The 27924-nt window shown below is 39.2% G+C and overlaps 1 protein-coding gene across 6 annotated transcripts in view; it reads left to right on the plus strand.

Annotated features, from left to right (window-relative positions):
- Window positions 1–3928: 3928 nt before the first annotated feature.
- The window catches only part of GLI3 (GLI family zinc finger 3), a 247000-nt gene continuing 223004 nt past the window's right edge, over window positions 3929–27924 (plus strand). For 2 of the 6 annotated variants that reach the window (XM_084620884.1, XM_084620888.1), the window contains exons 1-2: window positions 4744–5012; window positions 20307–20469. In XM_084620884.1, the coding sequence (XP_084477010.1) occupies window positions 20346–20469 (124 nt within the window). In that variant the 5' untranslated portion in view covers window positions 4744–5012; window positions 20307–20345. Of the gene's footprint in view, window positions 4460–4743; window positions 5013–6204; window positions 6300–20155; window positions 20232–20306; window positions 20470–26244; window positions 26300–27924 lie in introns of those variants that run through there. The other 4 variants (XM_084620886.1, XM_084620885.1, XM_084620887.1 and 1 more) reach the window with 4 other exon arrangements.

The following is a 27924-nucleotide window of genomic DNA, read 5'->3' on the forward strand; positions in this document are numbered from 1 at the left end:
GCTCAAAAATCACAAGTAAGAAAATCATGACAGAGACCAAAAACCGATTTTTTTTAGTCTTCTGATTTTTGAACTTCCCTTGCCAACTGCTAGCATGCATGTAATGATTACAGTACTGTGGAATTGCTAGGGATTAGGTGGCTGATGGGGAGGAGGGTGTAGGGAACCCCTGGATGGTTAAGAGGTGCTTGGGTAGCAGGTTGGGGACTTCTGAAAGTTAGAGGGTCCCTCGGGCCAGGATATTCCTGGTTTGGATATTTGCAGTGTTTGGAGTGGGGCGTGGGTGAGAAGGGGAGTTGGTGCAGCTGGATGTGTGGGGAAAGGGGAGCCTGAAGTTACAATTGGGCCTCTCATCTTCAGCTGTCACTGCTGCACTGCTTGCTTCTCTTGGCTGCTGTTTCCTGCCTTGATCCAACAGGGGGAGCAGCAAGAAGGAAGGCAGCTGTGATGCAGGAATGAATGTTTGAGTGTCATACGAAACACGATACTTGGCAACCCTGATTTCTAATGGAGTCCTACTACCAAGGAGTGGTTGACATAGTGGATGGTAAAGAGGTGGAGGTTGGGGTTGATCCAGTGGCATATTCTGCAAGGGGCAACACCTGCTCCCAAAGGAATCATATAGGTGAATTTCCCAGTGTGAGTTTTATCAATGAGCCAATGCAACCCCATAGTAATGATTTCTTGTTAACATAATATTTTTACTTTGCCACGGTATGAAAGTATGAATTCTCTCAAACAGACATGACTAATCTTCAGGAAGAAACCTCCTTAAACAAATCTGCCTATTTTTATTTTGTTTAGCTGAAGGGCCTTGGAAGTTCTAAGCTTCTGTTATGTGTTTCATTGTCAAGGTGTTGAAACATTTACAATACATTTCAAATGTCACCCCTTCTCCTTCATATATTTCTTTTTCTTTTTTTGCTCAGTCTGACCCATTCAGACTGGCAAAGGCAGAAAGCCTGGTTGTTGTTTCTTTGTTTCACCTCTTGCCTCAAGATTTTCAAGGCTCAAAGATGTATCAGGAGTCTCTTTTCCCATAAACAGAAGTGAAAACACTCTGATTCCTTTTAAGTTTTTAAATTTCTTAGCTGTCTTAATTTTGGGGGGATGAGGGAGCACTGGTGATTGGGGGGGGAGTGGAGGCTGAAAGATATGCTTTGAAAATACCCACTGTGGGTGAGAATAGTAAAAGATGAAATATTATTTTGTGGCATGAAAAAATGTTCAAATTCACAGGAAAGAGGAGTTCCAGTAGTTCAAAGTCAACTATTGCTCACAAGAGGAGCTTTGATTTAAAGGGACACTCTCAGTGCTTAATTTGTGCCAGGGCTGATCCCCAATACCTGTAGGCTTGGCAGTTCAGAGCCTCAGCACCTCTGGACTTGCTCCATCAGTTATGAATGTAAAAAAAATTGCTTGAACCCTGGCACCTCTTTCAGTACAAATTAAGCACTGGACACCGTCAGTTTAAAATCACACTTCTGTCTGAATATTTTTACTGCCTATTGTTACCACTAACATCTCAGATTACTAGACCTGAAGAGATTAGATAAACAGCATTTTTCTCATTAGTTTCTCTCTCTATTTGATAGTACTTTGTGTATAATCAGTCAGTTTCCCCTTTGGCTTCTGAGGATATTTCATGAAGCAAAAGGGGAGAGAAAAACATTTTTAAAGAAAAATGTGATTATAAGAACATGAAAAAATGGCACAGGAAGCTGAAGGATCAGTGTAATACCTGAAAGGACTTTTAATTATTTTTAATTTACTGGAGGTTAAGTTGACTGTGGTCATTTTTAAACTATAAAAAAAAATTCCAAAACATAGAAGAAAAGAGTGAACAAAATAGGCTTCTAGCCACTTTTCCTACCCTTGTCATATTTCACATTATTACCATTGTACTGTCGTGGCAACTAACTTTCTCTCAAATCCCAACAAACAACTCATGACTAATAGAAACATGAATAAGACCAGACTCCTATATCCTTACTCCACCGATAGTCCTATGCTGGTCAGTGGAACTGCTTGTGAAATAAGAGGCTACTCACTGTGAGCAAGGGTATTCTGGATCTCTAATTGCTGTGAAAAATTAATAGTTAACAAGCCACAGATACACCATCTCCACCAAGTCAGTATGTTCTTGAAAACAATACAAACTGTAGGGAAATTCAGACAATAGTGCTATCCCCAAGTGTTCAAAAATAATGAATCAGACCCCCCAAATCATGGATTTAAAAAAAATGTTGGATTATTTTTGTCTTCTATTTTTTTAATCTTTAGGGTACATGTACTTTGCATTTTCAAGCTTTTCTCTGTAATCATGAAGATGTTAATGAACTTAATATTTAAAAAAGTTGAGATTCTCATGCAATCTCTTGATTCAGGCACCTGGGACTTTAAGAAAAATACGAAATTTCACAAGACTTGCAATAGTGAGGGCCATAGCATTAAAGCCTGATCTTGCTCTCATTTAAATTCCCAATTCAGGAAGGTACTTAAGCATATGCCTAACTTTAACTTCAGTGGGAGTACGTGCATCCTTAAAGTTTGGTATTTGCGTAAGCATCTTGCTGGTTCTAAGTCAAGAGCCTGGCACCACTAGTAATTAGATCATGGCGAAAGGTGCATATCAAAGGTTCGGTATTGGGCTACACCATTGGGTATGTGTCATTATTGACACGAGTAGGTATATATTGGAATGTACTTTAATGCATATACCCACTCTTTTCTGAAGGGGGCCATACCTTTGATCTGATTGGAGAATGATGTGATATGGGTGGGTGGGTGTGACTGTGTTCATTTATATTTGCTCTTCTCAGGCTATTTTAATGCCAGAGAGACCCATGTATGGAACCAAAATAACACAAGAGCTGGTCTTGGCATGGTATTTTGATTCTTGAATGGTTGAAACATGAGAAGGGACAATCTTGAATTCTTTTGCCATCATAACTGACACCCTCAGCTGAGTTCCAAGTACCTGTGGAACCTAAAAACAAAGCCTCTCTCTGTAGAACCCCAGTGGGAACAATGGGCGGTAGAGATTAAAACAACCAGAATCTTGTTTTATACAAATATGCAGGTGACAGAACGCAGAAGTAATTCTTCATGTTAAAGGTTTTCCATTGTATCATAGAATATCAGGGTTGGAAGGGACCTCAGAGGTCATCTAGTGCAACCCCCTGCTCAAAGCAGGACCAATCCCCAACTAAATCATAGTCCTAGGCTGGGGGAGAAAAGCTAAAGAAAAGAAGGACAAAAAATTGAAAGGCAGGTTTTTAAAGGGAGAAGAAGCTCAATACTGGAGAAGGAAGGCAATATAATAATATTTCCAATTCTTCTGATCTTTGATGTTTTTTCTTACAGCCCCAGGTCCTGGAGTCATGTGATTTCATAAGACACTGAGCTTTAATTGAAAAAGTTTCCAGCCCATGTGGGTGCAGAACTGAGCCTGAGAACGTGAACCCTGAGGCGGCAAAAACCAGAAGGTAAATAAATAAACACCTCAAATATATTGTTTTTTTTTTAAAACCTCTTATGCTTTTATGTGGCTTGATTCATGATTTTTGAGTGCTGGGGGTACTGAGAAGGTTTGAAGGTAGTGGGAGAGAAACAGAGGGTAAAATGAACCAGAGTGTGAGGGCAGGATAAAAAAGGAGGAGCAGGAAAGGAGAACAAGTGGGACTTTCTGTCCCGGATTGAGAGCTGGGCAGAGATTGAGGATGGGAAGGGAAGCAGAGAGCAGGACAGAAGGAAGAGAGGAAGATGAAAAAGAGAGAAAAACTGATGCCAGAGGGAAGGAAGGGGGAGGTGGCTCGGTGAAGGCAACATATTCACACCCCAACCCCCATCCCTCCCAGCTATGGGAGTGGCCTCCTGGTGTCTGTGCTGAAGCTGGGGGGAAGAGAGGAGGAGGAGAAGTGTGGGGAAGAGGGGACATCAGATTGAGAGCCTGTGTTTCTGCTGGTCCCAACTCCTCATTCTCCCTCACTCCCAGGCACTGAACAGCACCCAGGGGCACACCCCCTCCCACGCGCCTTCTCTGCTTCTGATTTCCCTCCTCCTCACCGAAATATTCCGGCATTCCCCAGTGTACAGGAGGAGGGGAGCGGGTGACCCTCACGTTTGTAGCACTTCGACTGGGGCAAATCCAAAGAAGGGAGTCAGGCAACAGTAAGGGAGGGGGCAGGGGGGAATCTTTTCCTCACTCCAGAAAGTTGAGCGCCCCACTCTACCCACACTGCGGGGCGGGGGTTGAACCAGCAATGTGCCTTGCCCTGAAGCTCTTTCCCCCTCCTCTGGTCTAAGAGTGGAGTCTTGAAAGAGAGAAAGCGGGAGGAGGGGTTGGTGGTGGAGAGGAGTCCTGCAACATCTGTAAAACTTGGACTAGGAGAAGAAGGAGGAGGAGGAAAGGAGAGAGAGAGAGAGAGGAAGGCAAAAGGGACAACTTTTCCAACACGTGAGTATCGGAGCAGAGTGTCTTTATTTCCCTCCTTTGGTGGACTTAAAAAAAGGGGGGGGGCTACAATGCAATTTATACGGGTTGGTTAGAGGGGAGGGCGAGGGGGGCCCTTTCCGATGCAAGTTTTTTGATGCAGTCTAGTCGTTTTCCCCCCCCCTCGCCCCCCTTTGTTGAACCAAATCAGAAATGTCAGTCAGGGCGGGTGAGTCAGAAGGGATCAGATTACAAGATCACTGAAACTGATGTCGGATCCGCGCGCACACACAAACGGAGAGGGCTTCTCTCTCTCTCTCTCTCTTTCTTTGCGGGAGGAGGGCAGGAATAAAACAACCACCAATACACACACCGCCCGGCCTCTTCTCTCTCGCTCCATCCCCCCGCGCCCAAACAGAAGCAAAATGCCCGCTTTCATCCTTTGGGGCCGGTCCTGTTAAGCTTTGCAAAAGGGGAGAGAGCGAGATCCCCACTGCGGGCGCTGTGCGTGTGAGATACACCAGCCCGAGCTCTTCTATGGGAAGTTTGGGGGGCTTGACAGAAGCAGCAGCAGCAGGTACGTGGACTGAGTTTTGCAAGAAGTTCTTCTTTGTTTAATGGGCTCTGCAAAATGTTTTGCAAGAAGCCAGAGTTTTGGGGCACTTAATTTTCATTTCCGATCTCTCTCTCTCTTTTAACTTGGAAGAGGGGGGAGCGGGAGGCTATCCCGAGATCTAACCAAAAAAATGGCTGTCAAACTGTCCTTAACTTAAAGCCCCCCCCCAAAAGTATACAGTCATATGTAAGTATTCTCTCTCGCTGCCTGCCCTACTGCACTCCGAAAGGATTTTGAGGCTTAATGTCCCACAGTTGAACTGCAGATTTCCATGCAGCAGCTGCTTTTCCCCGCAAAGAAACTGCTTGTTATTTTCATGCCAGTTTCTTTGGCTGAAACTTTGTTGCTGTAGCAAACACCCTGTCCTGTCTGGAGAGGTGGAAATGTCTCGGATGTGTGTGTTAGTTTTGGGGAGAGAAGAGGAGAGGGAAGTTCGTTTTCTAGTACTCAGTTTTGATTAATCTGTAGGAGTTTCAGGGGAACGGCTTGGGAGTGGGATGGGGGAAGGCGTCTCGTTCATAACAGAGGAAAAGTGAAAGTTGTGCCTTCTCTTTATGATTTTGTTGTGACTGCTGCCTTTGGAACTTGGGAAGCTGCATACACTAAACTGCTGGGATCTGTACACCCTCTACAACTCCCCCCTTACTCCTTTCTTCCACTCCTCGTAATGTATGGAGACAAATATTGCAGCGGGGAGGGATTGAATATGAATCACTCCCGACAGTTACTTTCTCGGCTTTTTTGGGGGGGTGCGGGGGTGGAATGGAGAAGAAGGAGAACGCATATATGATTTGCTGCAAACCAATCCCTGTACTAGGACCTCTGCATGTTCTTACATCAAATAACTTTAAAGCATTATAGGAAAGTGGATATGCGGTTGTGTTAATTCGCCTGTAAACTTAGGCTGTTTGCACAGTTGCTCTTCTTCCAACCCAGATGATATAAACACACACACACACACACAACACTAAATGTGAGGCTTTCAAGTCCTGGCACCACGTGAAAAGAAAAGGTAAAAGGAAATCCCCTCCACACCGCCCCTCCATTTTTTAACCCTCTGGTGTATAGTTTTGAGCTGGTCCTTTGGGTACAGTGTTTGTGGCCTTCTGCCAGTTTTTATGTAGATATATTTATGTAAAACATTTTCTCTCAGCTCTTTGCCAGCTGTTCCACATTTTCCAGCTGCCACTTCTGTTTGACATGATGGACTGTACGGATCTCAAAGTAAAAGAGCCTTTTTAGTCAAAGGTATGGATGTTTGTCCACTTGGTATATAATGTTTAAAGTCTAATTCACCAGAGGAGTGCTAGCTAGCAATGCATACCCCACGCATCACACTTTATTTTCAAGGGTTAATAAAGCATATTTTTATTTTGAAGTTTCATCATGCTTATTTAACTTCCTTTATGTGGGATCACAGAAGAACTCCAATATAAAAATGATTCAAAGCCTTTGAAATATGTGGCTAATTAAATTAACAAACCTTTTTAAAAGGGCGCCAGAGTCTCTCACTGTGTCTCTCTACATGCCTGATATATGTATCTATGTGGGAACCATTTAGGTCTCTTTAATGCTTAGAAATCACTAAATTTCTTTGTGTTATACAACTCTTTATGGTTTCGTATTTTGGGAGATTATGAACTGAAATCCACAAGAATGGGCCTTAATCATTTTGAATATTTGTGCAATTGCATTGTAATTTTGAAAGGTACCTCACTGATTGATTCCTATAATTATTTCATTTAGGTCCTTTATTAAAAATTAATAATAATCTGACAGTTTCTTAATTACATATGTCAAGATTATTTTGAAGGGAGAAAAATGCTATGTTTTCAAAGAAGAGTAACATTAAAATGTAAAAATAGTTCTGAATATACCACAGGATTTCAGCTGAGGGATTATATTAAAAGTAATGGTGAATTAATTTAACAATATAAACTGTATGAAGTATCCTCAGAATTGGTTTATGAAATGAAATTTGGGGTTTAACAAGCTAATACATAATACATTTAGTTGGTTAGTCTACAGTCAGATTTAAAGCAAACATTAAATAACATTATCTGTGAGACAAGGTTACTTTTAAGCAGAACATCATTTCTTTTACACTAAAGATCGTGTGGTTGAAAAGGCACTGTTTTAGTGTATATAGTTCTTTAAAAAAAACAACAACCAAGCAGTAAAGGAAGTAAAACTGAGCATTTCTTGCACATGGCTTTCAGTATGGCATTCTGTTTTCCAAAGCATTTTCCTGTCCAAGTAGTACAAAACAAAGAATTACCTGTATTTTCCTTAATGAGTTGACTCCTGTTTTGTGCTTAAAATGTAGGCATTAGCCAAATCAACATTTAGCAGTGCATGTAAAGTTCATATCTGAAGGTATATTTTGAAATGAAAATGAAGTAGTTTGTAGCTGTGTTTATAAACATTCCATGTTTAATTTCTTAATTATTTTTATTTTGGATTAGCTGGTACCTAAACTAAAATATTAAGACTCCTCCATAAAAAATTTTAGTAGAATTTATTTCCTTTTGTGAGTTACTTAGTAAAAATACTTTTCAGTTATCCATTGTATGCTAACATTGGAAAGTTTGAATTACACTTTCGCTCTTATTTTTGGTAAAACTATTTCCCCCTGCACCCAGCAGCTGGTTTGATCCTGACTCTTTGAATACAAGTAAGAAGTGAAATCTGTTTGGTTGCAAAGTGTTCTTGAAAAGTTAGTCATCTTTGCCCAGTAAATAAGGTATCTGATGCTTATTAAAGCAAGATCCATTGGGGGGAGGAGGAGGGAATTATGAAAGGAAGTAGTTTAATGATCAAGGTTGCATACACTTAACTATATGGAGACTGTAATGTACTAAGAAAAAGAAGACTTGAAGGAAAAGTGAATCAATGAGTCATGAAATCCTTAGGAAAACCTTAGTAATGGAATGTTAATGCTTTTAGACTATAGTAGATTATCTTAAAAGTCAGACTTTTCTTCTTTATGCAATTGTTGTAAATCCCTAGCTAAAGAATACTTTGAAGAAGGCTTTAGTTTTGCTAGCACTCATATTCTGCAGTCATTCTGATTGTTTTGGAAGAGTCAAGAAATTTTCTGCCAACTTGCAGCTAGGTAATTAAAATGCTAAAATGGCTATAGAGGAAACTTTTTATTCAACAAAAGGTTCAGCTCTAATAATGACTTTAACTTTCCTTTCAACTACAGGTTTTATAGACACCCTTCCCCCTCCCACCCCGCCACTGCCTTAGATTTTGTCATTTTTATATGTGCATTGATTTGTTATAATTTAAAATCAAATCAAATGAGACAGAATAAACAAAAATAGGGCATGGCTGCTGAAAACTTTTCAAGTACTTTCAGTGTGTTTTTCATCTTTACTTTTATTTGATAGGTCTGTGAAATAGAGTTGTAGACTGGCCCAGACTTTAAATGAAATTTCACACTTTGATGATTTTTTTTTAACTTTGATATATTGACAGCAAAAGGAGCTGCAAAGCTTTTATATAACTTGAGCAGTAACGCCAAGCAGCAGTCAAACGTCTCTATGCATTTGTGTTTAACTGCAGAAGAAAAACATGTCCATGGGCAGTAGAGGTTCTTATCAACTCCCTAATCCCAGATCCCAGCAAACCTTGAGGGCATGCCTCAGATCTTGCTGCAATCATTGTAGACTCTCACAGTTTGCAGATTAAATATGCTATGTGTTCCTGGCTCCAACAACAGTTTTATGAGCTCACTAAGCTTCCTGTTTAAAGATCCTTTTCTGAAGTTTTTAGGAGCTGCTAAAGGCAATGCTGTCTGGAGTAAGTGGTACTTGTTAATTTAGAGACACTTTAGATATTTCATTCTGTCTGTAAAAATAGCCAAAATTGTTGTTTTCAGATTGAAAGTCAAATTACACTGAAAAAAGGCCCCTTTAAAGAGTGATACTGTTGTTTTTAATGTGTTTATGATTACCCAAGGCTGCAAAGCGTACATGGAGCTTGATTTGTTTTATGATGGTTTGGCTTTGAGTAGTGTCTTTAAAATTAGACTTTTCAGTTGTAATTCCAAGTGTATCTTTTACTACATCATTTTTGAACGTCTTGTTATTGATTGATTGATTGATTGATTGGCTGCTATAATGCATCTTTAAGGGGTGTTTCTTCACCTCGTTCCAGCAAAATTTTAACAAAAAATAAATATTTGCTGCAGAGGGTGAATTGCAGACATTTATATAGTTTGATATTGGAGACTGCTGGGCCTCAGGAAAGTACTTTAATTCTGTGCCCTAACTTCTCCTCTAGCTGGTAAATAGTTAACACCTATACTTCATTCATTATAATCATGTTTATGTATTTGGTGTAATAGTCTTAATTAAAACGGAAAATACTTATATCATTGTCCAACAACATGTGTCATGTTATTCCCAAGAGAACTTGAGCCAATTTTGTGTTTAAAGGTTATTCAGTGAATGAAATTGTGAAAACCAATTTGTCAAGGTACTGCACAGTTTCTGTTGGTTTTCAACCCCCAAATTCATTGTCTGCGTGGCCCAGTCATTAGTCATCAGTGTATTAGTGCTGCCTTCAGGCAATGCTGCCCAGCACTTCTTCACACCATTATAGCTCTAAAAGTGTACTCTGCCGATTTGTAGAATTACTGCTCTGATTTCCGCTTGGCTGGGTTTGAGGTAAGTCCCCTTCCTACTTTCTAGCTCACTCTAATCTGTGCTTTCTTTTAAGGCTGCTTTCTGCAGAGATTTAGGGGAAAACTTTCTTAAAGACTGTGTTGGCATCATACTGTGGTTTTGTTGTGGCATGCAGTGTATAAATTGTACCTGCACTAAACTGAAAGTACATTAAATTGGTTTTGATTGAAGAGCTGGTGTTTCTCTATTTAAAAAAAATCTAAAACCTAATCAATTGATTTTACTGTTGCCTAATAGTTTGTTTATACTTTAAAAAGAAACTAATTAATTGGGATAGAGTACACCTTGTTATTCTTGACTACACACTTCCTGAGTGTCAGCACAGATTATGTTCAGAACACATTATCAGATTTTATTTCATGAATATGGTATTTGACATTTCCACTATAGTTGTAGTTATTTAGTTTTAGTTAACATAGATTGGTCCCCGTCCCCCTGCCCCAAAGCCTGTTATCTTAACTGAGTCCAAAATACTTACATCTTTTTTAGGTTGAGTACCTGTTATTTGGATTAGGATTGAAGGATCAAATTACCCTTGTGATGAATTAGAACAAAGTATATTTGGATGTTTTTGGTCTAGAACCATGTTTTCTATCTCATTTGTCCTCTTATGTACAAATCTGGTAATGTCAGGAAAATCAACTGGGTGTAAAAATACCTCATTCAGCTGCCTAAAGAATGAAGCCTTCATTAAATAAGATGTATGAATACCTGAAACTGAAGAGTCAGAAACACAGATTAAGCCAATGTCACTTCAGTACAATGTCTGCTGTTCTGAACTGTGCATATTAAAATGAAATTCTAGCACTAAAGATCTTAACTAATAGGACATGTGGCTTGGTTTGGTGTGGCTTGGCACTTTGAACCATGAATCTCTATGGATGGTTTTTCTTGGAAAATAAGACAGCAGTAGAATTCTGTGATTATATTGTGTGTACAGCCTGAGTGCACTGGAAGGTAATTTATATTGCAGCAATGTAGAGTTGTCCTGTTGCAATTTTGTGAGGTTGCAGAAACTGCAAGGAATGCTGATACTGTTTTACTGCTACAATGAGACAGGTGTAAAACCTAAAATAAAGTTTAAAAGCTGAAGATAAAGTTTTATAAACTACATTTTACACTTTAAAGTCTTCTTGGATGCCTGTAGCTTTCCTAGCTTTTTACTGGTAAGGTTAAAACATCTGTGTTGGGTAAGAATGTGAAATCCTGCTTTCTGGATCAAGTCATCCTTAACATTAACGTATGTTGAGTAGATAAACCGAGTTGTAGGAACTGGAAATTGGTGATTAGAATATTGGACTTCCCAAATTATTTTGCTTGAGTTCTTTAATTTTGTTTAAAAATGCTAATTGTAAAATGTGGCATACAGGCTTTTCTTCTGTGATTCGTATATCCTTAAGTTGGAAACAGAAGATGCATCCTAAGCAATACTTGCATTATGTATGTGTCATCTGGGCTGATACGTGCTAAATATATTCTTCATTGAGCTTATTTGCTGTATAGATTGACATGGATATATAGATCTAGTTTGGATTCTAAGGAAACTTCATTTATTGGGACTGATGATCTAAAACAATACGTCTGAAGAAAACGACCATGCTACTGGAAGTCAGATATAGTGCCGGGGCTCTAATAAGAATATCGCTGCATTTTTCTGTGGTAGTTGTAGTTGAAGTGACCTTTTGTTTGATGAACTAAATATACCATGACACAAAGCACATCCATTACAGGTGTTTGTCATTTGTTTTACCATCCTGTTCTGGAGAAAGGGCAAGAGAAGAGGGGAAAAGCACACCATATCCTCACCACAAGTGTTTTCAGTGCTAATAACAGTATCAGCAGAGGAAGTCATAGGGCTTGTTATCAACACAGCTAGAGTTGCTGATTGTCTTCCTCTGTGGCACATTCTCATCCTTTCAAATCGACATTATGAGTGACCAAGATCATATTTGATAGAATCCCTGTTTTACAGAAGGAAATTATATTGCTTATATTTGTTTCTTATGATTTTAGATTTATTAGTTTGGTCCATAAAGGGTCTAGGCAAAAACTAAGCATAGATTTAGAAGAGAAATTTAAAATGTAGCCATTATTTTAATGAAATCAATTGTATAAACACCAAAATCTGAGATTTTTTTCTATGCTAATTCTTTTAAGACTAAATCTACTTTGCCTTAGGTTGTTTTTCTGTAGAAGAGTTTTAAACATAAGGACATAGGATTATAAAACATTAGGCAATAGCACAGATTATTCTGAACCTTCAGGCGATATCACAGTTTTAAATGAACAAGTCTATGTTGTTAATAGCTTGTGTGTCACCCTGTTAAAAATAAAAAAACACTTACTAAAGTAAAGACTTGAAAAAAGGAATTTATTTCTGTGTTTATAAATAATATTTATAGATTCACATTCCATATAAAAATAAACAGTGCTTCTGTTCAGTCCATCCTGGATTTTATATAAGTAGGCCAGAAGTTAGAATAGGGCAAAAAGAGGAATCCAAAGCCTCTATAATTCAAATAGTGTTCTGTTAGACATGGAGTTCATGGAGCTGCTTTTCCTTTTATAAGTTTAGTTGCATAACTTTAAGACAGCTGGATATTGAACGGGTTATGAATATATATATACCCCAAAAGATGCATACTTCCCCACATTATTTAAAATTGCTATAATGTGATGGAAGGCCTGATTATGCAGTCCTTACTCATGTGAGTTGTCCTCATTTAGCTTAATGAGAGCTCCTTACGTGAGTAAGGGCCAGAAGATAGGGCTGTTAGTCCGACAATGGACAGTTAGAACCACATCCTGCCATCCTTACTCAGGCAAAGCTCCTGCTCAGTAGAGTTCTACCTGGGTAAGAAAACAAGTATCAGGTCTTAAATCAGTACATTTTTTTCCTGTGGAAAGCTATTTTATTTTGACAGAAAATTTAATCTTTTGTAATAGGAAAAGTATTTAGTTGGTATTTTACCTAACAGCTTCCTAAATCCCAGTAACAGAAGTACATATAATGTACTAGTAATAATATATAAGTGAAATAGAACAGAGAAAAACTACGTCAGGTGTTTCTTCAGAATAAAGTGTTGTTTGGTTCTATAAAATATGTATGTTTCAAAATATTTTAACAAACGTGCAATAATTTTTTACATCTCTCTCTCTCTCTAATACTAATAGGTAAACAATTATAGCTATCTATCTCCTGGGTGGTGTAAATATATATAATTCCTCTAGAGGAAAGCATCAGTTACACTGAACTATTGAACAAGTGTGCTCCAGAATAATTTCTCACTTAGGGCCCTAATCATGGGGCTGATAATAGTGCTGCTTTGCCTAGCTGATTGCCTTTGTTGTTTGTGATCCTGTATTATTGTTGCCACTAGCTATTTAGCCTATCAGGAACAGATCAGATCATCATTAATCAGGCTTTAGGGTGAGTTGTTTTTAAATCTTCAGTTGTACATGGAGGAAGGGGTGTGGGGGTGGGGGTGGGAATCAAAGGGAAGTAATACGTAGGGAAGTACAGCAGGCACATGAATTTTGAAAGGTTGTATTATTACAGTCATCGCTGTGTAGCTCTTTTTTTTTCCTTTCAAATTCAAACAGCAAAACTTTCCTATTTGATTCTAGTATTAGTTTTACATTTTTTAAAATTCAGCACTGGTTTATAAGGACTATGTATGTCTCAAGATAGGCAGTTTTAGAACATGCATGAGAATTAAGGAGAAAAAGAAGAGTTGTGAAGAGTAAGATTTACCCAGTTACATGTCATCAGCATTATATTATATTTCTGTATTTAATTAATCTGAGCCCAAATTTTGCCCCATCTTACACTAGATGCAGCCTTATACTGACCAATGAGGTTGCACAGAATATAAATCAGATCAGAATTTGACCAACAGGTCATTCATGGAAGTTGTAGCCAAACTAGTAAGGCCTTAAAAAGATATAAACTGATCTAACTTTTTTGGAAATTCATAGTATCTGAATTAATTATTACACCGATATAGAAGATGAAGTACACCAAAAGCTTAATCTTACAATTGGAGGGTAAAATACATGAATCATTTATATTTTGGGGGAGGAATTATCAAGCGTAACTGTGTGAGTGTGACTTTGCATTCATTTTGATGTGAAGCAACGCTAAAATTTAAGAGAGCTTTGGAAGTTAAACATACCTAAATCAAGCTTGTATAAATCAATGTAAAATAGCTCTCACTTAACAGACTAAAATTCTCATGGAAATTTTGCATTTGAATGTAGATGTACAAGACAGAATTTTCTTATTCTTAATATTCCCAAGGAATAGTGTGACCAGTTCTGATAAAATTGATAAAGAGTCCTTTATGCTTGAAAGAGACTGTGTAATTTCCTGATTGTTCTCCATGAGTCCCCTTGTGTTTTTCACTTTCACACAGTTTCGTTGTGTGAGCTTTACTGTATCCCCAAAGACTGCTTCCAGTAGGGTGGATCAAAGTGGTACATATGAACACCCCAAATATGCAGAGTAATTTCTGAAAAACTAAAGATGCTGTGTTTGCTTGCACACTGATTGGGGCACTGTGGATGCTGATAGCAATCAGTGTGAACTTCCCTACTGCTGATGTAATGATGATGAATGCTGTGACACTGCTATTTCAGACCGCTCTTCTCAAGCGGATGCAAACCACTTGTTAATGAATTGAATACAACTACAGCAGCATCAAATAAAACCGGGAAAGGAATTAAAAAAGAGACAAACCAAATAAGAAAACGAAAGGAGGCAGCAAGTGGTTATAGTATAGAAGAAACATAAAACTAATATGCAAATCAATAAGCAATTTAGGGGCTGGATGCTGCAATCCCTTACTTAGGCAAGTAGTCCCACTGAAGTCAGTGAGACATCTTGTATGAATAAAGGATACTTGAAGGAGCAAAGGCGTGGCAGATCTGTCCCTTTATACCAGAAATTCAGAGAGGAGAAAGAGCAAAGAGGTTAAGTTTTAAAAGAAAATGAAACTAAATATGCATATGAAGGGCCAAATTCTCCTCTCTTGCAGTGTTTCAACCCCGTTGATTTCAGTGAGGTTGCCCTGGTGTAAGTGGGGAGATTTCCCTCCCCACAGTATGCATATGATTGTTTTTACTACTATGGGTGATTACACACACATTGGTAATTATATTAGTTGAACTTACTTATTAGTGAATTTTATTGTAAGAAATAGGTATTATTACCATTTTGTTGATATTCAAATTAAAAGTGATGGTATTCTTCCTTTAATTAGTTTATTATTGGCAGCTGCCTATTATAATCTCTTCAATTTAATATGAAATTGATGAAAGTTCCTATTTATGATTTAAAAAGTAGAGGCACACCTGCAGACAGGTTGCTGGTATGAGAGGGATTAGGTTTAAAATGGGATTCTGGAATTAATTGTGCAATGGGTTCAGGCCTGCGGGAAAAGTACAAAAGATTCAAGCATGGTTGAATGGGAAAAAGCCATGAATGTTTGCTTTCAGGAAGGAATGTTTATCCCTCTGTTTACCTATGAAAGTTCAGGCTTTAGCCATATAACATTATAGCATTTTCTCTTTGTTGCAGTCATCATTCATATGCACATGCAGATAGAGGACAGCCATCGAAAAACAGCATTCCAATTTTTGAAAGCAGAGTTCAATTTTGCAAAATATGTATGTGATGTCTCAAGGTTGGGAGCAGGGAAGTCACTGAGCCAAATGCATGGGGCGTTGTAGACACTATAAATAAATAAATAAACCACATAATATTTTGAAAGTGCAAATATTTCATAATATTTTGAAAGTACTTCAGCCTGGGTGTTTTTCAAAACCTTTTTGTTAGTGATCAACTGCCAATGGAAATAAAACTTTATTTTGTCCTGGACCTTTGATTATCTATCTATCAATAGACTGTGATTTACATGTTTCATTACAGTTTCTGAGAGGGGGAAAAATCACATCTGAGCTTGAGGATAGTGATTCTAAAAGTGTTGGGGGGCCTGTAGCTCCTACTGAAGTCAAGATTAGGCCCATAATATAACTGTGGTCAGAAGAGTGAGTCTGTAAAAATGATATCTTGAGGTTCCATATTTATTATCCATTGATGGCTTCCATGTCCGCAAACATGTCCAAACATGAGTTTTCTAATGGTTAGCTTTGCATACTCAGTCTGCTATATAAGAATCGGACTATTCTTTCTGCCAAGCACATCACCACATTTGATAAAGAATTAGAACATAGTTTAAAATTGAGGGTCTGATGTTGCAATCTCTATGCTAGTAGAACTCTTGTTAACTTCAGTGGAACGTGTGTGTGTGTGTGTGTGTGTGTGTGTGTCGGGGCAGAGTAGAAGGGGAAGGAGGTTGACAAGATGGGGAGGCCTAGAAGGACAGGATATTGGTGGTTCAAGAAGCAGAGTTGGTTTCTCCGTAGTGAGATTGCCTCTGCAATGCAGATAGTAATAAAAATAGGCTTCAGTGTGTAAACTAAGACTATGTCTACATGATGGACACAGCTGTACCATCTCCTGTGTAGCCGCTCTATGCTGGCGGGAAAGAGCTCTCCCTCCGGCATAATTAAACCACCCGCAAGAGCGGCGGTAGCTATGTTGGTGGGAGAGTGTCTCCAGCTGACGAAGCCCTGTCCCTACCGGCGCTTTTGTTGGCAAAACTTATGTCGATCGGGGTTGTTGTTTTTTTCACACCCTGACCGACAAAAGTTTTGCTGACAACAGTGATAGTGTAGACAAAGCCTAAGTAGATATGGCGGAGAGCATGTATAACCCACACATGTCCTGGGTGTGGTGTTCTGGCCCATTTAGGGGCACTCAGGCCACTTAAAGCGAGAGAGAGCTAAGACTGTAGAGCAGATTCATTTTTAACAGACAGTTGGCTTTTAGCTCATACTGTAGAGGCTCATGCCCTAAGCTCCAAAGGTCCCAGGTTCGATCCCGCCGATGACCGGGGTCTGTCTGTGTTACACATGTACAACAAGCTGATATTTATATTAGCAAGTTGCAAGTTTTACAAATTTCTGACCATAAGTGCACTTTAAAATAGTAAGTTGCTAACTAGGGCCTCTGTAGCACCAGTTATGGCATGGTACCGAGGGGAGCAAAATTGCAGAGAAAACTGTGGCAGAAAGTGGGATTCTAGCCTCTAGACATCTCTCCATATTTAAAAAAAAAAACAACTCACCTGTCTAATGGGCTGTGAAAAAAGTAACCAAAAGAAGGAGCAGGAGCCACTTTGAGCCACAAACTCCGCAGGAAAATATGTGGCAAGCTAATGCTGCATATAGCAAATTAATTGCGGCTCCCTCTCTCTCTTGCCCCTTTCCCCCACCTCCTTCTTGGGGTAGCTGCACAATTACTACTCAGAAGCTAATGTTAATGCAGCTACTGTCCCAGCCATGCTGTGACAGCTAGAGAGGAGGAGGCTGGAAACTAGTGAAGAAGAATAATCCCACCTCATAGCTGGCTGGGGATCTTCATGGTTGAGGGGGATGAAACTACTGCAGATACTTGGCCTGTGTGTCGTTTTCTGGCTCAGTCTGTGGCTGGTTCACTTGCCTTGTTGGTTCTGTGACAGCGGGGCAGAATGTGTGGCCTCCACAACTTTGACAGTGGTGAAGAGTTCTTGAATGAATTTGTTCCCTTTCACATGCATTAGCCACATGAGTGGGAGTGTGTGGCCCTAAAATGTCAGAAAGCAAGGGTCAGATTCTGCAGTCCCTACTTCGTCCTCACCCATTGAAGCTAGTGGAAATGTTGCTTGACTAGAAGATTTGTCCCTTAAAAGTCCAAATAGAGGAAAAATAATGGAGACAACCAAAGTTATAGCTTTCTAAATCCCTTGGAAAAACTGTGTGGAAGATTAGCCTTCATAGAGACCACTGCCTAATTTAACACACTGGTGGACAAAGCACTAAAAATATATGTAGTAGGATTGTCCCCTGTACTGGTTGGGGGCTGGACTAGATAAGATGATAGGTATGGTAATTAACTGAAGCCATGGACTGGCCTCCCACTGAGGAACACACAGGAAAAAAGGGAGTGAAAGTGTGTTGAGAGATTCTGAAAGTTTAAAATTTATGAAGTTCCTATCAGATTTTCCCCAAAAAAGTGGAAGGTTTCAGGGAGTAGCCTCTAAATCCTATGAATTCCTTTAGCCACTGTGCAGTTTGCTGCTGGATAGTCTCTTCCCCCAGGATAGCAAGACTCCTGCAGGAATTATGCTCTCATTGGCCCTCCCCTAAATGACACACAAACTGCCTTGGAAAGGAATGCGGTGTCTTTAATACTGAGGACTTGTATGCTGCTGGAGTTGGAATGGAACTTACCAAGTTATGGGTTACTCCTTGGCTCATTCAGTCCCGTATTCAGATACACCTTCTGAAATTCTGCTCAGGGTGAGACAGGAAATCATTCTATGAATTACAGTAATATTTAGCCCTTATATAGCCATAGGCACCAACTTTCCCCGGCGCCGGTGGGTGCTCGTGCCCACCCCACCCCGACTCCACCCTTTCTCTGCCCCCTCCCTGCCTCATTGGACCCCTTCCCCAAATCCCCTCCCTGGCCTCGCCTCTTCGCCGAGCGTGCCGCGTTCCCCCTCTTCCCCCCTCCCTCCCAGCGCTTGCCGCGCAAAACAGTTGTTTCGTGGCACAAGCGCTGGGAGCTGGGGGAAAAAGTGGGCACACGGCGCGCTCAGGGAAGGAGGTGGAGGCAGAGGTGACCTGGGGCAGGGAGCTGCCAGTGGGTGCAGAGCACCCACCAATTTTTCCCAGTGGGTGCTCCAGCCCTGGAGCACCCACGGAGTCTGTGCCTATGTATATAGCACTTTCAGCCACCTATTTCAAAAGACTTTTCAAAGGTGGGTCAGCATCATTGTCCCCGCTTTTACAGATGGAGAACTGAGGTATAGAGAGGTGAAGTGGCTTGCCCAGGATCGGTGGTAGAGATGGGAACGGAATGCAGGCCTTCTGACTACCAGGCCAATTCCTTGTCCTCTGGGCCACTATACTTCCCTTAGTAGTGATTCACATAGTACCTGGGCCTTTCGTTGTTCCCCACTATATAATGATTAGTTTTGGGATTATTTTATTGCACTGTTAAACTAAAGTGCCCCATTAAATGCAGGGAAAAGGTTAACTAAAGAGCTGCATTTATATGGTTCAGCAATTTTGCTTTGTGCATATTTATTAAATTTTTTACCAGGTCAGTCAAAATTGCAGAAATCAGTTAACATGGGGTGTAGCAAAAAAGTGTCATTAAATATCTTTATAGGTTACATTGTGATTTATTATTGAGTTTGGTATTTACTTATAACATAGTTGACTTCAGCTAAAAGTTGAGCTAATCTAGTCCTAGAATAATGCAACTTATTTTCTTTTAATATCTATTTGGTGACATCTTGGTGGGGGTTAGACTAGATGACCCTTGTGGCCCCTTCTGACTCTGTTTCTATGATAATTGTAACACCGCTCACAAAAGGAAGCATCTAAAACTCCTTTTTTTAAAGTCAAGTTTGCTGATTTATATACTTTTTTTAATGTGGGACCTAGTTTTAGTTCTTACAGCACTGCTAAGCAGCGCTGTACTTCTTTGGGTCTCAGCACCGTATGTGCTGAATATTGATCACTTTACTTTAATAGACTGCCATGTGTCAAGCTAAGCTACAGCCAAGAGCTTGGAAATACCTATGTTCCTTGCAGACCAGGATCACTGTAGTCACAGTACCTTGAAGTGGAATGCGCGTAGAATTTTACCCTCTTGGAAACCCCTGGGTTTCTTGGGTTTATGTCACAAATATGAAAACTCTAGGAATATGGTGAAGTGATCCAATGGATATAAAATGACGGAACGATGAGTCAGTGCAGATGACAGTAAAAGTAATCAGTGAAAGGCAGAATAACTAAACATGCTTTTTGCATGGCTTTCCATTTTCAGGGTTGTCATGCAAAGAAAGTGTTCCCGTTATCTGTCACTAGCAATCACATTTGCCTTTCTCTGTGGTTTTCAGAGCGTTGTTCCAATACGCTTTTGTTTGAGTTACATTTTTAAACAAACAAAATGAGAGATGTTTACATTAATAAGGCAAGATAGACTAGGAGAGGTAATTCGTTGCTGTCTATTAGGAGTAGTGAGAATGCGGAAGATTAAAATTTGGCTTCTACAGTAACATGATGGTTTGTCTCAGTTCTGCTACATGGTTCCAAGCTGTTCAGGACAAAGGAAAAAAATCCCGCCTTCTCCCCCCACCCCCCTTCAAGTCCATTAAAATTCTTACAGGGTTTTAAAAAATGTGGACCTTCCTGTCAAAGCAGCAGACTAGACCATGATGCTGATTCTGTTTAAAAGCAAATGTGCTTGTCTCTGGTGTTAGCATTTCCTTAAATTCCTTAGGAACTCATGCATGCAAACCTGATTTGATGAGCTTCATGAAATGGCCTGTGGATTTCTAATGCTGCTGTGCTGCAGGCTCTTCTTCAGGTGAGAAGTGTGGCAGGTTTCTGACTAAGCTTTTTATGGCATTTGAAGTTTATGACTCTATATTGTTTTATTCAGGTATTAGTGCGAGGAGAGCTGAAGTAATGAGAAGTCATCATGGAGGCCCAGTCCCATAGCTCTGCCACAACCGAGAAGAAAAAAGTTGAGAATTCCATAGTGAAATGCTCCACTCGAACAGATGTCAGTGAGAAAGCTGTTGCCTCCAGCACAACTTCCAATGGTGAGTAACAGCAGGGATTTACTAGCAGCAAAACCTACAGTAATTTTATGTTCACTGCATTCCTTGTGAATTGAGCATTTGCACCTGGATCTGTGTTTGTTCTAAGGAAAGACTAAAGAAAGCAAACGGGAGAAAAAAAGTGGATAGGATATAATAAACCCTGTTTTGGCTTCAGACATAGCCTTTTTCTTCCAAATTTTCTAATTTGAGATGTAAATCTGCCAAGTTATTTATTGTAGGAAGTTCCTGTTTTGGCATTTTGGAAATCTTCTTGATTAGCCTGGCAAGCATTGCAAATGCTTTGCATTTTACCATGGAAATCTCTTCCAGTAGTTAGATAATTAGTTATTACAAAAGAGACAAAAGTAGCCTTGCCAAAATTAATGGCAGGGTTTTTTCTCTCTTGTTTTTCAAATAAACTTGTCTATTGTAAATTTTTTCCCCTGTCCCTGAAGTTCTTTAATGGCTGGTGACAAAATCTCAAGTGAACTTCCAATGAATTCATTTCAAAGTTGTGACTATAAAGGTTGCAGATTTACAAAAATGAAGGGGTTTAGTCAACTCTCCCCAGGGATTACCTCATTTTGCAATTTTGGATACTCTGTGCCATTCCACGCCCCCAACCCCTTTCTTTGTTTAATTTACAAGAGCTAAAATCATTGGTCCTTACTAAAGCAAAACTCCCATTGAAGTCAAGGGAAATTTTGTTCAAAGAAGGCCAACAGTATTTGGCCCCATGGCTTATGATTGCTGCAGATTAAGCTCTGCATTTAGTAAAGAAATTCAGGCAATCAATCTGGTAACTGTTACAGAAGAAAAAAATGGCCGTTCTTTTTTGTGTATTGGAGTTGCTGTGCATCCCTGGGAGAACTCGGAGTGTCCCCTCCTCCACCTTGCATCAAGGCCACCATCTTTCAGTCAAAGGCAGGGTTCACTGTTCATTGAGTTGAACAAAAGCGCACACACCCAAAGAGAATAGGTGGAGACTTGAAGTGAAAAATGCACAAGTTCTGCAGCTGTACTGAGGGGCAGATCAGGAGAATAGTTAAACATTTGGGGGAACATATCCCTTCGTCCTTCCCAGTGGTTCTGTCACTAGATTTAAAGCATGCCCAGCCCCAGCTAAGGCAGGGATCAAGTGAACATAAAATCTCCCTGTTAACTACTGGAACAACCCTGCCAATTTTTAAAGTATGTTAGATCAGATCCTCAGCTTGTGTAAATCTGCACAGCTCCAGTGGTGTCACTAGACTTACGCTGATTTATACCCGCTGAGGATCTGGTCCACTGTATTCTTTTCAATGACAGGATTTTACACATTGACCTAGTTTTTTTACACATATTCATGCTTAAATACCCTGATGCAAATCCCGTATAGTGCGCACTCAACCACAGTGTAGGCACACGTGAGCTATGATTGACAGTGTTGTCTGATGTTTGGATCAGAGGACCAGGAGTCAGGACTTCTGTGTTTTTTTTCTTTTTCTTTTTTTTTTTAATCCCCAGTTCTGCTGCTGACTTGCTGAGGTCCTTGGTCAAGACACTTAATCTTTCTCTGTTTAGTTTACATACCTGGTTAATGAGAATATCAGTAGTTAACTATCTTTAAAAGGGTGCTGTGAGGCTTAATTAATAAAAGCACTTTGAGATCCTCAGAGAAGAAATATAAGGATAAGGAATTATTATTAACCGTGTTTTTTGTGAATGTTTTCTGCAGTGAGATATTAATGCAGTACACCCTTGGTACCCTTTTGCAAAACTCTCTGATTTTTTTTTCTTTCTGAAAAATGCAGATTCAGGTCAACAGAAACATTCTGTGTATTTGTGTCAATTCTGGCTACTTGTTACGGTTGAACCAAAAAAAGAAGAAAATTCAGAAATGTCAAAACAAAAAAATTTTTTTTTCAGTCTAAAGGGGAGTTAGGTGGCTTTCACAGAACTGAGGAGGAGGAGGAGACTGAGAGTGTGGGACCTCCCCTTATAACCAGTTGTGCAGTGGCTAGGGCACTCACTTTGGGAGTGGGAGACCTTGGATAGAATCCCCCACTCTGGAGCAGGGACTTGAAGCCTTCCAGAGGAGCGTCCTAAGCATCATTCTATAGGCTTTTAGGTTTAAGGGGTCGGGAAAGCTCCACTACTGCTTCCTCCTCACAAAATTTTTTGTTTGACCCAAACCAAAATTTTTCTGACTTTTTCAATTTGTGGAAAATTCTGAAAAAATTCAGTTTTGATTCAACCTGAACCAAAATTTTGTTTAGACTTTCTTCGGAACTGCCAGCAAACTGAAAAATCAGTTATTCCCACAGCTGTAGGACACACTCTACATCTAGTCAAGTCAATGACAAGGCTCCCTGTGACTTCAGTGGTTAAGGATTGAGCCGTTAGGTATGCTTTTTAATTGAGTCAATCGTAAGTAAATTCAGGACTGGAATGTCTGACCTACCCTAATATACAGCCAGCCCTAGAATTCTTCCACAAGGGCAGGATTGAGCCTTGGATGGATATAAACTCTTCAAGGGTATTAAGATATTTCTCTTAAAGTAGTCTATATGGTCCATGTATAACATACTGAAATAAGTAATGATACTAAAACTTAGGAATTTAGAGATACTGAAGGTTATAATTCCAGTATGCTAAAGTTTTGTCTCTTTGCAAATGTGACTGCCATGTTAATGAATTTTGGTAACAGGAGACAAATTTTATTAATGCAGCATGAAAGCTCTCTGTTGCATCTTTTGTTTTGTAATACTGGAATTGTTAAGTGTTAAATGAACTTCACCAGCTGATATAACACACCATTTGCTGCACAAACGTTCAGTTTCTGTTTATGAATCGCAGCTTTTTACAAAAAGGTCAAATAACATAGAATGGTTGTGATTTACAGTTTTCTGCTTTCTTAAAACAAGGTAAAGCTGCTTAAAAATATACTGAGTAATCATTGGTGTATTTACCAAACAAGGCCCCGCATGTGGCCATTACAGATCAACATCTGCCAGTCATACCATCACCTCATAAATATATCTAAAAACTGTGTTTTCCTTTCTGGACAACACATTAATTAGCAAGTTTGCCAAGTAACATACACTTGAGTGACAGCTGTCCAGGAGTTGCTATGTGAACTGGCATTTTGTAAGTGGCTCCACTGTCTTCTAAAAGATTTACAATTGAGTCATAAATAGGTTGAAAGCTCTTAGGGTTTTATGCAGAACTTACAATTGTTCAGGAGAAACAAGGAAGACTCTATTTTTAGTATTTCTTTACAGTTCCTGAAAGAAAATAACTGTTCAATGCACCTGATAGCAGTACCTATGTTTAAATAAATATTATGTATGGAATCATTTAAAAAAAAGAAAAAGCGTTTTATTGTCTGATACGCAAACTCTGTTTTATTTAAGAGTCTCTTTGGTGCATGAGTGTTATTGAGAACTATTTGATGATAGATTTGGGGCCCGATCCTGTGGGTGATGATTCTAAGTGCATATTATTTCACATAGGCTCAGACCCATTGATAGGCTTGGCTCATAGTTTGCACTTTGGCCATTTATGCTGAACTACCATGATTACTCCACGTAGAACAATAACAGCAAATTCTGTTGCAGTCACTTAACCACAAACTGTACTATAGTGCTAAACTGCCAGCACTGTGTTAGTTCAGGGGCTGCCAGCATTTCCATTATAGAACCCAAATTTCAGGGATTTATAACTCCGCCATTAAAATGTGCTCCAGGCTGAAACGTGCATGGAAGGTCTCAGTACTGGAGTAAATTAAAACTTTTTTTAGGCATATGCTCAAAAATAAAAATAATGTTTTTGTAATAATTTTAAAACACGTTTGCTAGTATTAGATGTCTTATGGGACTGTTGTATTTTGTTTTGAATGAATTTTTGAAGGCCTTTGGTCTCTTCTTTGGGTTTTGATTTTGTGTATATCAACTAAAACCACACATATCTTACTATGGTACACTTCTTTACAAATCTGTCCTTTTCCCCTTTCTTTGTATGAACGCTATATTTACTGCTCGGATAGTGTTCAGAATAAAACAAAACAAAACCCTTAAAAGAAATTTGCTAATGGAGATATTTATACAGTACTTTGTGAATGAATGAGAATCTATGACTCTAATGTCAATGTATGAAAAAACTTACATTTATTTGTAATTTAATACCCTTAGAATGAATCCACTCCACGAATACAAAGTATTAATAATAAACATAACAAATGAATATCATTTTCACATAGTTGCCATGTTACTAACGTTTATGCTGGAATAATTGTGCCTATGCCTCAGACATAAACCCTGACACCATATTGATGTCATGAAGCTTCACTAACATGCTTCCACATCCCCCTCCCCATCCACAAAATCGGGCCAGGGGCTGGGGGGTAATAGGTGCCTACATAAGGCAGAGCTCCTAATATAGGGACTGTCACTATAAAATCAGGACACCTGGTCACCTAATGCACCCCTACCACCATCATTTACGAACACAATAATACCTTTGTGACATTGGATGCACACAGGTGAGGGAGCTGTTCCCTGCAATGTTCATTTATCTGTGTATTGATTTAGACCCTGATCGTGCAAAGTGCTCCATGCACACAGTAGTCTCATTAACGTCAAGAAGGGAACAGCTGTTATGAGAGGGGTCCAAAGGTAATAAACTGGTTTGAGTACAGATCACTAGCATTTTCTGTGGCCTTTTCTAGGGAGTCTGCTTGTTAGGGCAACTTACACCATTGTCCTGCTAGACGTTTCTTTCTCCTCTGCTGGTCAAGTGATGCCTACTATGGTAATAAATAATCACCCGATTTAAAAAAAAAACAAAAACATTTTCCCTCCTTGATGTGAAAGCTTTAAACATTAGGTGTTTCTAGAGTGTTTGAGACAATACCCAAGCATCTGCCTTACTGAAGTATAATAAATGCACACAGTTAGGTTCTGCTCCTTCATCTTGTTGCACTTGCATGACACCCTGCACATATGTGGAGCCTCATTGACTGCAGTGGCTATCTGCATGGAGGAAGGGGACTGATTCAATGGCTTCTGATCCTTATGAAAAATTTCAGTGTAGCTCAGAGCTGCAGTCATGCAAGTGCTGCAGCATGTGCTTAACTGTAATCATCTAAGTAGCTCCAGTGGGACTATTTGCATGCTTAAAGTTAAGCATCTGCTTTATCACTTCAGTAGATTGGGCCCTTAGATATTAAGTTCTGCTTTGCAAATAAATGGAGCTTAACGTTAAGAAAACAAAAGGAGTACTTGTGGCACCTTAGAGACTAACAAATTTATTTGAGCATAAGCTTTCCTGAGCTTATGCTCAAATAAATTTGTTAGTCTCTAAGGTGCCACAAGTACTCCTTTTCTTTTTGTGAATAGAGACTAACAGGGCTGCTACTCTGAAACCTGTCGTTAAGAAAACACTTCCTTTTAAAAAAAATGTTGACAACCAATCCCCCTCCCCTCACACTCATACTATTTGGAGTTTGAATTTTTTCATTGAGTCTGTTGTATGAATATGTTGGTGGGGTTTTTTATTTTTAGTTTATTTTTGGTGAACAAAATCCAGTGAATTCCCATTACCTGTGAACAATAATATAAAAATGTAAACCTACATTTGACATTATTGCTTGCAATATATTTGAAAATGTTTGCATTCAGCCAGTATTTATTTGCGAATGATGTTTTTATGGGCTTTGTTGGTGACTGTAAATAAAATGTTTGTGTTCTGTCCAGTTGTGGCAATAAATGATTTTTTTTTATTTTATTTTTTTTAGTTTGCATTACAAACAATGCAGTTATTGTATAAAAGCTCCTTCAGTTTCTGACAGGCAAGTACTTATTTTCAGTTTGATGTGTTTTGTCTACTTTTTGACCTATGAGCGCTTTTCAGTGTAATCTGATATTTCTTATTAACCTATTACTCGGCTTAAAAAAAAAAAGAAAAAAGAAAAAGCTAATTATAAACATATGTAGGTTGTAGACTTGACTACCTTTATCAGAATCAGACAGTTATTAAGAACATACTTTAAAGTGATAACAGAAATTATTATATTAATGATGATGTAACTTGAAACCAAGCATGAGAGGAAGTTCACATGCCCACTTTGATTCTTGGAGCCAGCTTCAACTAGGTCTTTAAAAAATAATTTTTAAAAGTTGTCCTTTAAGGATTGAATGAGAGAAGTATTCAGGAATCGGCAGCTCAATAAGAATCACATTTCCTGTTTTAACATTTGGGTAGTTACTGGCCCTGCTGCTCGCTTTCAAGCTCACCATAAAATAGGTGTTAATCATGATACCTATTCTTTGGCCCCTTTAGTTGAAGTTATATGTCCAGAGTCCTGTTGAGAGGTTAGAGTTCAGAGGAGGTTGTTAGCTAACAAGGAATGTTGCCTGTACTACTTTAGTGCCCTGTGAACTGAGTCCCTCATTGATTATATTTATATGAGACTCAATTCTGCAAGGTGATGATGTGGACTTCTCCTCCCTCACTGAAATCAATGGGAGCTCAGGGGCACTCTTCACTTTGCAGTATCAGGCCCAGAAGGAAACAACATTCTATGGAATCAGCTATTGTAGGTGACAAAAATGTTCTTAAATCCTAAATGTGTGGGTGTGCATCGTTTTTAGTGAGATGGCAAATATTCCAGGTTACCTCTAGTTGTGATAATAATCAAGCACAGTAGCATACAAAATAAGTGTAACATTCTGATCCTGAGAGGTGCTGTGCATCCATAATAACCACAGGTCCCAAGTGAATGAATTTAAAGGAGGTGGCTTTACTTTGGGATATCTCTCACTGACTCTTGAAAGGCGCGGGGCCAAATTGTTTTCTGAAACCAATGAGCGTTGTTGTATCCATGTAACTGAGAGCTTAAGTTGGTCCTCAGTATGTTGTAATGTGAGGTAGGCAGTCAGTTAAACATGGGGTCTATCTGAGTAATGGAAGCATGGTCCTTTCGGTATGTTTACTAATGGGATTTCAGTTATATTGTTATGGTTTACCATAATTTGAAACAAACTACTCATATCCAGTACTATAGTTCAGTGTTGTGTTTCTTAGTTCTGGGAGCCAGCTTTTTTTCATGCCCTAAACTAAACAATCAGCACAGACCATGGTCTGCAGAGATGATACAGTACTATAGCATTAATTCTGCAGGGTTTCCCTCCTCTCCTTTCTTCTCTTCCTTGCACATAACCCTGTGTATGTTAATAGTATGAGGGATATTAAATGTCAATCTTGCTGTATTCCTCTGCAAGTTCCTGGGAGAGATGATTGAACAGCTTATCCCTGCAATCACTGTAATCAGTAAGTAATGACCTAACATCCCATTAGATGATATGAGCTGGAATCAGTAGAAAACACTAGTTAACATTGGTAGCTTGCCACCCAAATAAGGTGGAAGGTTAGAGTTAATGAGCCACACACTTGGAATTAGAAGAGGTGGAAGAT

This window comes from Lepidochelys olivacea (assembly GCF_965140295.1).
Source record: "Lepidochelys olivacea isolate rLepOli2 genome assembly, chromosome: 2".
In the NCBI taxonomy this organism is placed as follows: Eukaryota; Metazoa; Chordata; order Testudines; family Cheloniidae; genus Lepidochelys; species Lepidochelys olivacea.